The sequence below is a fragment of the Nothoprocta perdicaria genome, unplaced genomic scaffold (genome assembly GCF_003342845.1).
Source record: "Nothoprocta perdicaria isolate Ctin4 unplaced genomic scaffold, notPer1 scaffold_277, whole genome shotgun sequence".
Lineage (NCBI taxonomy): Eukaryota > Metazoa > Chordata > Aves > Tinamiformes > Tinamidae > Nothoprocta > Nothoprocta perdicaria.
In genome coordinates this window covers 234,506-246,584 of record NW_020455507.1, presented here as the reverse complement: position 1 = coordinate 246,584, position 12,079 = coordinate 234,506, and the positions used below count along the sequence as shown (strand labels likewise).

General features: G+C 39.6%; 1 protein-coding gene across 1 annotated transcript in view; it reads left to right on the top strand.

Annotated features, from left to right (window-relative positions):
- VIPR1 (vasoactive intestinal peptide receptor 1) overlaps positions 1 to 12,079 on the top strand; it is a 104,158-nt gene that overhangs the window by 49,205 nt on the left and 42,874 nt on the right. The window contains exon 3 of the mRNA XM_026041069.1: positions 3,709 to 3,816. Within this exon, the coding sequence (XP_025896854.1) occupies positions 3,709 to 3,816 (108 nt within the window). The remainder of the gene's footprint in view (positions 1 to 3,708; positions 3,817 to 12,079) is intronic.

Genomic DNA, 12,079 nt, shown 5'->3' with positions numbered 1-12,079 from the left:
CACCTGGAGACGGAACTTCTTGTGTTTCAGCTTGTGGCCATTACCCCTCGTCCTGTCGCTGGCCACCAGTGAGAACAGCCTGTCCCCTTCCTCCCTGCATTCTCCCTTCCTGAACTTATACATATTAATCATGTCCCCTCTGAGCCGTCTCTTCTCCAGAGAAAACAGGCCCAGCTCGCTCAGCCTCTCTTCATACGAGAGATGTTCCATTCCCTTAATCATCTTGGTTGCCCTAATCATCTTTGCTACCCTTGCTCATTCACCACACTTGGTTGTGGTGAATGAGCAAGGGTAGCAAAGAAAGGAAGGAAAAGAAGCTAAGCTGAGATATCACAAATAGAAGCATTTCTATGTTTATTTAAAAAAAAAAAGGGGGGATATAACCCTGAACTGTTAGAGGAAATGTGTTTCATGTTCAGATTTTGCCCTGCTTAGTAATAACCCGAGGCTCAAGATGGCTTTTCCTACTCTCTGATATGACTGAATTCAATTTCTTTCAGCAAAAATTGTTGCACAGCTCCTCTTTTTCTTCACTCAGGTAAAAACTTAGTGCTAGACTGGGTCAAAGAATATGAAATTCAAGCGTCAAAGTATATAACTTGCAATGATAATCAGTTGTAATGAAAGTAAACTGGGCACAGCAAAGAAGGACATTGAGATATAACTTCCTCACAAGCTGTCAGTGGGGGAATAAATGTCACCTAATATCTGTTTACAGTCCTAACTCCAGAGAGGTTGGAAACTGCCTTTTGATGTCAAACTGGAGTGAAAATGAGTTTTGATTGGAAGCACACCAGGTTATTGCTTGGGGAGGTAGTAGTGATAGCTCAGCTTGGCTTAATGAAGCTGCCGTTTGTCTTGCTGATGTTGACCTGAGGCTAGTGCAAGGAGTGCAGAGATACCCCAGGCATCTCATGAACGTCTTTGCTCATGGAACATGTATTGAAAGAACAAAACTCTTCTGAGCTAATGTCCTTCAAAAGAGACCTGCATTGATGCCTGCTCATAAAGGCGAATTTGGGGCTAATGGTGCAAAAAGCTTTTGTGTGTGTGTGTGTCCTCTTTTTTTTGTTATTGTTTATTCTGAATTAGGAGATCACTTAATTTAATTGATCTGGTCTTCACTCAGCACCAATCAACGGCCCTTTGCTTCTTTTCTCAGCCAAACCCAGTCTCATCTCAGAGCTCTGTAGATTCATGTTAATTCATGAAGTGAGGTTGTTCTCTGCTGCTTCTCAGATAAGCCTTAACCACATATTTTCTGCGTGTATAAATATATCTCAAGGAAATGTTGATCTGCCAGTTCTGCAAACCTCCGTATACCTGCACCTTATACAGATTGACCTGTTTTCCATTTATTAACCTTTCAAAGGGACAGAAAGTGAGATGGCAGAAAAGGCCACCACTCCCTGTAGCTGCAGGGCTTATTTAAGTGACTACTGACTTGATAGGGACAAGCGTCAGCGTCTTTTATTGCCACAGACATTGGCCAGTGCGTGGTGGCAGCTGAGGACAAGCATCCCCTGCCACTTTGGGTAGTGACAATTGGCAGAGAGGCAGGGAGAAGAGCTGTGGGGGGAGGCCCCTGTCCATGCCATGATGTGAACCTCTTAGAAGAGGACTAAACAGCCCAAAACGTTGAAAAGCCAATGAATCTGTACACATGTATGTATGCACACATGAATATATAATAGCGTGAGTTTAAAGGGTGTAGCTGATTACCCTGGGATGTGCTAAATGCTCCCACGCTAGAAAGAGTCGTGTGCTTGCGCCAGACTCAGTTCTGATCCTTTGCAAGGCAAAATAGCACAGCAGTTATTTTTGATTGAAATACTTTTAAATGAGTTTTCATCCTTCCTGCAGGCATTCAATGCAAGGGAGAAGACAACATTTATAATCAATTTTTTGAGATGCCCTGAGTAGTAGTCACTAAATATGATTTTGTCAGGCAAAACCAACCCATTCCTGGATTTGTGAAGGCCAAATGAGGCCAAAGGGAAGATAGGGATTCCCCTTTTGTGAGACACAGAGCAGTTATTTCTTAGATTTTTTTTCAGATATTGGTCTATTGCAGTGAAATGATTTTGCATTACAGTTTGCCCAGGAAAAGTCCATCAGCATGCTGAGCAGCTGGCTGTTTGTTAGCAGATAAATATGACTCTGTGGGAACTGAGCTTTGTAACTGATATTAGAAATCTGAAAATTGAATTTTAATGAATGACACAGCAGAGCTTGCATCAAGAAAGTACTGTCAACTCTTCCTTTTTTCAGGTTCCAGTAAACTCATCTCAGGTCCTTACTTGAAAAGTACTATTTACTCATGAAAGACTGAAGGAAAAACTTGTGAGATAACTGAAAAGGAGCTGAGGTTTCATTTTTCAGCTTCAAAGCATCCTTGCACGCTCCCTTCATTGATATGAGATAGCAAGCTGCCTCCATGTGAAACAACTGATGATATCGCCAGGCTTTTTCTTAGCATAAGGGGTGAAAGAAGATTTGAAAGAGGTACTTCAGAGAATGATATAATTACCAAAGAAATGCAGCTTGACAGTGGTTTTCATAGTTCCCTTTGTGTTTTATCTTAAAGCTTTCTTCTTCATAGTATGGTTTCTCTTGCAAGGCTTTTGACCTTACCTCTTTAGCTCTCTTTAGCAGCTCTTTAGCCACAGTAGGGGAAGTGTTGCAGTGTGATGGGGCATGACAAAGAACTGCAGAGCAGAGGTGCTATGAAGAAGTGACTTTTAGGGGGTTACTTTGGAAAGATTATTTGGAAATGTTTAATTTTAATAAAATCCTATGGTTTTAGTCTGAAGTTTGCTCCATTGGTTATTGCTTCTTTCCCAGCTTTGGAAGGGCTCTTGTGCCACTAAAGTCCATTCACTTCCAGAGAGAACGACTCATTGAATGGCACTGTCCCTCCTCAGCCCTTTGGCCTTTTCCTTCCTTTTCCTTTTTTAAAGAAAAAATATCTTGAGATTTGTATCAGGATTTGCCTAATAATCCCTTGAATATTGTCAGTGTCCTTTTCCTGCTGAGAACATTTTCTGCACAATCACCTAATCTCACTTGGAAGCAGTGCTAGCGACAAAAGCTTGGGGAAGTCAGAGGAGTGGGAGCATCTCTTGCACATCTGCATTTTCAGATCAGGTGTTTTAATGCAACATGGAGATGTAACTGCAGGGAAGAGAGACATTTAATTGTTTCTGTTTTTTGGGTTTTTTTTTTTTTTTTTGTTGTTGTTTGTTTTGTTTTGTTTTGTTTTTCCTAAGAAAAAAGGGTTATCTGTTAACCCTCATTTGCCCAGTGCTGCACAGATTTGCTGTGAATTCTGAAAACTACAGGCACCTCCAGTGCTGAATTTCAGGGACTGGGGTTGTTGAAAGCTGTGTGTTTAAAGAAAACACTCCTACGTACTCCATGCCTTCTTTTCAGCTGGTGCTTCTCATTTTTGGTCAAAAAATAACTTAAGTTTCTAAAGCCCAATTTGATTTGAGAAGATTTTGTAAAGACATCTACATTTGGGGCGTGTAGGAACTGATGGTAAGTTAATGAAAAAGAATGAAAAGGTTCTGCATCTCAGTGGTGGGCTCCACGTGCCTTTGCACACCACAGATCTGCTATGCTGTCGTTCCTCTACTCTGGCTTCACGCACTGTGTACCTAGCAGTCACTCGTGCTTGTCCTACCATCAGCTTTTCTCTTTTGGCAGGTTGCAGAAGGCAATGGGACAACATTACCTGCTGGCCCAAAGCAGAGGTGGGAGAAGTGGTGGTGAGGCCGTGTCCAAAGTATCTCAGATTCCTCACCAATTTCCTCGGTAAGCAAAACCGGACAACTCATCTCAATGAAATGGTTTTATGGCTTTGCTGCCTGTAGTGTTGCAGCATATGACAGCAAAAGCTTCTCAGTAGAAGTGGAGGGAGAAGAAGCTCAGAGGGACTTGTACAAAGTAAGTACAAAGTCAGGAGGTTCCTAAGCCACAGATGAATACCCATACCATCAGGGCATCCTCCCTATCCTACCCTCTCAAGAACAACATACTCCTCAAGATCATAGGCATGCAAAAAGGGCTGTTGGTGAAATCCAGTCATTAATGATGGTATGCAGCAGAGATTTAATCAATAAATTGATCAATCAATAAATTGATTGAATAAATGGTATGCTTGTTGTACAAGATGCACAGTCTAGCACTCTGTTGTCTCTAACAAAATAAATAAGGTTGCAATCAAATTCAATTAAATTTTTTTTGTTGTTGTTGAGATAACAGATTTGGCCAATAGCCAAGAAATTACCCTAACAAATAACCATCAGGGAAGGCTAATGGAGAAGGCAGGTTAATGTGCTGGTCTGCAAATTCTCAGAAGCTTTAATTTAAAACTCGGGTCTCAAGGGCAAACAATAACATGGCTCTTTGTCTCTAGCTAGTTTACAGTCGTTATTTAGTGTTTCTGTTATAGTAATCCTGCAGCCTCTTTTGTGGTGGTTATGCATTAAGCTTACAAGTGTCCACTTTTACAGACTTGCTCTCCAAACACATAAAACAGATTAGGAGGATGAGTAGGGATGCAATACTGACCCTGAATTACAGACTAAGCACTGTTTTACAAGCACGGATGAGACAGCTTGCTCAAGGTCATACATAAACTCTTAGCAAAGCCTAAAAGGAAAACCCCAAATCTCTGGGGTCCCATCCTAATGCTGTAATCTCCCTGTTTCCAAAACTCCACAGGATTTTATCACTGGAGCCCTGTTAAACAAACTAATGGAAGCAGGATGCCTTTAAACCTGCACTTTGAGGGACTTATGAGACTTAATACAGTTGTCCACTTAAGGGCCTGTGTTCTGCTATGACATGCCGTAGGACATCTCACTTGGCCTATAGATTCCTTCTCAGAAGGGTATAGATCTCTCAAGGCTCATGTGTCATTGGAGGCCTCAAAAAACCTGTGTTTAAGGCAAAATGTGTGGTTCCTGTTCTGAGAAAAGTGCATTAAGAGCACTCTCTGCACTTATTTCAAAGTGCCACATCAGGAAACAGCCTCAAATAGAAGCCAACCCACGACCCCCAGTCTCTGCATGTCCGTGTTGTAGCTTGGCTGCAGGCATTTGAGCTTTTCTTTGCGCAGCGAGCTCCATAAATGTCAATCTGGCCTTGAAACCAACAATGTCAGCAGCCTTCAAGAGGGGAGGAATTCACATCACTTGGGATAAGTTTCATCTGGTTAAATGTAGTTGTCTGCATCTGACTGTCATCTAGAGTTTCCAGATATCAGAGAGTTGCTCCATTTACTCAGTGATGGCGTGGGATATCATTCATCTCACCTTAAAGTAACCACTTAAAAAGATCTGTTGAATGGCACCTAGAAAATGTGTTTTTCTCCTCAGTATGAGGAAGCATGGAGTGGCTTGTTCTGCATTAGGAAGGGAATTCAGCGCTCTTAACTTCTGCCATTTCTAATGCAGTTAGAGTACAAATTTAGATGTTCAAGTTCCCCTTAAAGTCCCATTTAAGGTTCAGGTTCCCATTAATATCAACAGTAATCTAGTTCGTGCAGCCAAGGGATATCTCTGTTTAGGGATCTAAATATGGTTGGATCTAAATACCTGTATTTGGGAAACCAAATGCTACCTGGGGCTAAAATCAGTCTCTATTTTACTGTCAGTGGTGAGAAATGGACCTTTAAAGGTGCAGTTTGCTGACTTTTAGATGACTTCTGGATGAGTTGGTAGCATCTTAAAGCCACCTATTTCTCTCCATCAGCAACAGAATGATCTTGGAGCAGCTGTAGCAGATATAGATGTCTTACAATATGGATTAACCTCACCTTTGCAGAACATATGTGTTAGCATCTTCTGTAAATAGACAAGTTGGTGCTATTTCCAAGGCAAAAACAACATCTTTGGTTTTCTTTGACCTGTGCATTTTGTGTGATTATTTGCAAATGTGATAATTCGGCCATGGCAATACATAAAGTGAAGGTAATGTTGCTCCTTTTTTTGCAAGATTCCTTGAAAAATGCGTATCATGAAAGTTTTTGAAACTGTTCTTTCCCTGTAGTGATGAGTATCACTGAATAGTGTTCAAGGATATTAATCATCTGGTAAATGTTTAGGCCCTTTTTTTTTTTTTTTTTTTTTTTTTTTTTTGTATTTATAACATGAAAAGGGTGTTGGGAAACAAAGAGTTAGTATGATTTGCCTGCCTAATGGAGAATATGTTCTTCAAATGACTAATATCCTATCTCATGGTAAATAAAGGATGAAATATATCTTAGCATTTGGAAACCAGAAAATGCATACCATAGTCCTGATGTCATTTGACATTCAATTTTTATGCCATTCACAAATCCAGAAGATTTTCATTATTTCCTGACATTCATCAGTATCAAGTGAATGAGATGGATGAAAGTATTTTTTGGCACCCTGCTTTATTAAAGTGCATTACTTGTGATCTGTGTACTAGAGTGCTCCAGTTTTCTTTAAATACATAATGCAGATGACATTTGTAATAGGGATTTTGATTTTTCTGAAGTTTCTCTAAAAGCAAACTGTCCATACTGCAGGAGTTAAGCATTATAAATCAGCCTTAGTATGTTTTAAGCCTCAACTATGAGATGAATTGCTAAGGAGTTGGGAGGTGGGAATAACCAAACTCTCTGTGCTATGCAATCCCAAAGGGATTACTTTCTGGTTTTCAGGGTTGTCAAACACCATCTTGTTTGGATCTTGGAGCTGTTCATCTCGTAGCCAAACTCCAGCACAATTCACTGGTCCTTTGTGGCCGTGTATCTTGTTTCCTCCATTGCTTTAAATCCACTTCTGCTCCCCTTTCTCCTCCCTTATGAATATGTTTTACTTCCATTTCCTCCTTCTGTGTATTTTTGCTCTCAAATCACCTAGAACAGACCTGTCCAACTTCTGCATTTCTGCAGACCAGTGGTGCCTGCTTCCAGTGCCACACTGACATGGCACCCACTTTATTTAGAGCTAAGCAGCCCAACAGGAGTATCTGCTTGAGATAGGTCTAGTCATAGCTACAGTGCAAAACCCTTCAATATTGGTTGAATGTCTTGAAACAATGTCTGCACAGTTTCAAATACCATCATGACTTCAGACATATCTTCTCTCTCCTGCTCCAGGAATTCCCAATTTCCCTCTCCAATAAACAAATGTCATCATCCCTTTTCTTCATCCATCTTTAGGGATTCTGAACCAATGTCACAAGAAGACGGCAGAAGTTCTTGGAGAACTATTGTGACATCCATGCAAATATAAAGAAAAATAACTAAGTAGTTACAGAAATGGTCAGGAAATTTGCCCAATATATCATTGATCACAAATGGTGAAAACAAAAGTTTAATACGCCAACTGAAACTCCTGGAAAGTTCTCACTTATCCTCTTGAATATTGGACTTTATTATTCCTTAATCACATGCCTTGTACCAGGCAAATCCTTGGGATATGTTTAATATGTAGAAGGTTCCTGAGATAAACAGTGAAGCGCTGGAGAATGATAGCTCTCCAACACTAGTCTTCTTCCTCCAAAATAGAAGATGATGGAAAACAGCTTGCCTGATCCTACAAAGACTTCAAAAAAAATGTTGTCACTGTCTTTTAATCTCTCTGTAAAATGCTGAAGACGAACTGAAGTCCATGCTTATTACTGACAGCCTTTACATGCACATAGAGCTGATTACACTGATTTCCACGGTTCATTCAAGAGGTTTTGTGCAGCAAGAATTAGAGTGTGATGCGAGCTGTGTAACCAGACTCCTGTGGCTGTCTAACACCAGCTGTACAAGCTGGCAGCTGTATTGTATGTCACCTCTAAGGTACATATTTGTGCACAGCAGCAGTCAGTGTTTGGATCTGCAATCTTTTCATCTTAAATACAAATCTCAAAATGGCAAGGCTATTTAGCAGTATTATTAAATTGAGTGTGCTTTTATCTTTCTACATGATGACAGGGATACAAAATGTCTAGGCTACATGAGGAAGATGATTCACTCTGGTCAAATGATTTAAAGATTCTTGAATTAATTAAGTAAGCAAGCAAATAAGATGCTTCTAGACTGATTTCAGCCTTGCTCCTTTCTGTATAAATGGTGTAGGTAATCAGGAAAAGCATCATGTCACCTAACATTAGCCATGTGAAACCTCAGCATTTAGTATTGCCAGACATACAGGTTCTTTCTTGCAGTCAACAGAATCCTATGTAGCCTGGAGGTGTTTCTCTAGACTTTGAATCATCCCTGAAGATGTCTTTCTTTCTCCACTGCTCGTAGAGGGAAACCCACTTGACATTTTAACAAGTGGACGAAATCTGCTCATTCACAACGATAGGGATAAAAATTTTCAGATGCATCTAAATTACTCGTGCCTCTGTTAATATTGCAGACTACTGGAGCTCTTAGCAAATATTGTCCTATGTCTAAAGAACAAATTCTTGTCTAGATTTTCAATCTTTTTAACCTAGAGGAACCCACATTATTCTTATACCATCATTAACCTTTAAAATCTGGCCTAATTTCTTTAAGCAAGCCCTTTACTGAATAGAGAGAGATTTACTTGAGGAACCATGGGTGTTGTTATGGATGTTTTAGAACATCATCCTTCATGAGGATTAAGTCTTTATTTTGTTTTTGATTTTTCCATGCTTTCTGTCCTTTTAAATTTCCAAGTTCATGCTCTTCTCTCAGACAAATGTTTGTTTTCAGTTTAAAATATATATGTCTCTCTGTGCTGTATTTCAGCTCAACAAATATATAAATGAATAGCTTTTTGTTATCTTTTGTTTTTCTGTTTCTTGATAGTATGCTCAGAGTTACTCTGGCTGTCATTTGACCCTAGTTATTTCTAAGCTGTCTTGAGAGCTCACACACGCAGGACATGATTCGTATTATATCTGGCCCCTGACTGATGGCATTTTTATAAGTTTAGTATGACAGCAGAGGCTTAGCTCTATCATCCCATTCTTTTTTATGACTCATCTATGGAGAGTTTTGGAAATGACATCCTCTCTCTGTACCTTCCCTTTGGAACATACTGACTAATCCTTTGTGGCTTGTGTCTTCATCAAACCAGAGGCAATTGAGTCAAATCCACTGGATATGTGTCATTTACTCGTAACACCCAGTTCCTAATGGTTCAGGATAAAGCAGGATTCAGCTATTACCACTCTCCTCCGCTTCCAGTTGTGACACATACACACAGAGAAAAGGGAAGAGATCACCATGAAATATCATGAGAATGAACCCCTCTAGGTATTTGAACAAGTGATTAAGCAGACTTCTGCAAGCAGCGCCCTTGATGTCACCTGCAAGCTGTTCCAGTGATCTCAAAGAAAAATCTTTGATAGCTTAATCTTTGTTTTCACTATAAATCTACATCCTGCTCACCTTCTACCTACATAGGTTGTGGGAGAAGGACTGAAAACACACAGACTCACCTGACACGTTTGGACTTGTGGGGTCCTCATAGGCTGTGCAAGGAGGCATCAAACACTCCTGACTCCCTGTTGGCTTGATGTGACTCTATAGACTTATCCTGAAAAAGGAAATTTGTAAGTAGGACATGAAGATGAACTCAGGAAACAGTTACTCTGCTGCCTTTAATCTTTGATTAGTAAGATGTATAAGCGAGACTCCTTCCACTCGCTGTAGACACCTAATAGTTAAACGTCCAATCTAAATACCTTGTCTACCCCTAGGTAGTGGAGAGAAAGGGGCATTTCTAGGGCATTAGTCATCCTATGATATGTCTTAGGATAGGATAATATCCTATGAAGTTATATTGTGGACTATGCAGGTAACATGAGTGCTGCTTTAGATTAGATTCCCTACATTTCCATAGCAAAAGTTAGGTGAGATGAGCCCCTGTGTTTTGTTTAGGCATAAAAAAGATCTATAAAGCAAAGATGAAAACAAATATAAAACAAGAATAACATTCATATCCCCCAAAAATGTTTCTGTTTTCTTTTTTTAAGGCAAATTTCTCTTTCTTGAGTCAGCATTCTTTTCCTTAATTTCTTTGTTTTTTTTTTCTGTGTTGCTTTTGAAAATGGATAGAAAACTGAACAAAATAGAGGGAGAGAGTAGGAGATACGATGAGCAAAGACATTACCACTTTCACTGAGAACAAAAAAATGAACCAGTCCCCCTGTTTATTTACTACTCATCCTCATTTAAAAAGAAACAAAATAGATGAGGTTTGCACTGTTATACAGGTTTATTCACTGAGAGCCCTTGACCTGCTCTGGTGCAAAGGAGACTCAGTCCAAATGAAAAGGCAGGTATCCCAAAGGCAGATTTGCCAGGAGAGTTTCTCATTTACATGAAATTATGCCAATTATTTGCATAATTGATATCTCAAAAAGAGGCGAGATGTCCCTGGGCTCCTGTTCCACGTGACTGTTGAGGTGGTTTGAGATCCATTTTGCTCACTTGTCATGGACAAACAGAAGTCAGAAATCAGGACCGAAGTAGTTCATTCCATAGATGAGTGTTGTTTTTATATCTGCTTTTAAGAGTTCATTCATGTTTGCCAGCTCCAGCAACGTGAAGCCGTACAATCAGCTGGTGAGACAGATGGCTTTCCAGATGTAGGGCTTGCTTAAAGCTTGTTTTTGCTTTAGATATTTGAGATTTTTTTGTAAATAAACTATTAAAAGACATTTACCCTGCTCTTCTGAAGGAAGAGCACTACAGTGACATGGGGTTTCCCTACCTGAAGCTCTCCATCATGCTCATGAGTTGTGCAGGGCATCACCAGATCGTGTAGACCCAGTATTAGCAATGTACATGTCGTTGTGTGTTTGCTGGGAGGGATTCAGATTGAAAACCTATTGGCAATCAATGGTTGTGGAGTTGTTACATCTCTTATTACACACAGTTTCTAAGGAATATTTACAAGATTAAATGAGAAATTAGTTACAAGAGTTAATGAGAAATTCGTCCTAAAGCTTAACAGCTGTACTTTTAGTGTGAGAAAACAAGCAGAGTTTACAAATTCAAATTAGCAAGAATATATAATCTTATTAAGGGAGCAATTATGTGTTCTATTTATTAGAAATGAAGATCTCCTCCACAGAATCATGGAATGGTTGAGCAATGTGAAGAGAAGGAAAATGGAGGGTTTCAGGAAATCAAGGATGCAGTATGCTTCAGGGCACTGGAGATATGGCAGTAATAAGTAAAGCCCAGTATGATGTGAAAAAGAGCAAATAAAGAAACTGAGATCTAAAGAAACTGAGAGTCTCAGTTTCTTTCTCAGATCTGTCACGAAACAAGATGACACTATGTCATATTTTAATAGTCTGTTCAATATACCATGTTGGCAGGAAGTGTACTAAAAATATATTTTTATGGCACTGACTGAGGCAGATAAAGCAAGTTCTGGAAATACCTTTGTTATGACTTACCATACCAGTTTCTCCCAGATTTAGCCTCTTCTATCTCCAATTAAACATGATTTGTAAGTCTACTTGGAAGTCTCAGTTGTTTCCCAGTAGCAGCAGAGTGGAGAGAACTGGAGATGTTCCAGTGTGTTCCACAAAATATCAAGTAGATGGTAAGAACTGCTATTGCTTTAACAGCTTCTGGTTGAAAAAATATATATATATCAGGCCATGGTATATGAGGATAGAGAAGCAGGAGAGATTACTACTCAGGCAGACCTTCCGCTATCTTTTAGAAGCTTTTACCCGAAAAGGCAAAAGCAGCAAGAGGGAAATTAAGGAGAATGTCCCTTAGCAATGACTGACCTCACATCCTTTGGTATGAGTTCAGGCTCTCTTTAAAAGCCAATAAGAAGTTTTCTCCCAGAAGGTTCAAAGAGCTAAGACCTCAGCTATGACAAACTTTCAGACATATTTCTGAGCCTGATGTCGGTATTGGCAACAGCTGAGAGACAAAAAAAAAATGAGAAAAACCTTCTAAGAGTTAGAGAGATACAACAAATTTCTTCAAACAATTCTCTCTCCATGTTTAGAGTTAGTTACTAGGTCTTTTACTGGTTGGTGTAATCTAGTCTGCAAAGTCATTTCAATTTGTTTCTATTCCACATCACACCAGACTAAGTTT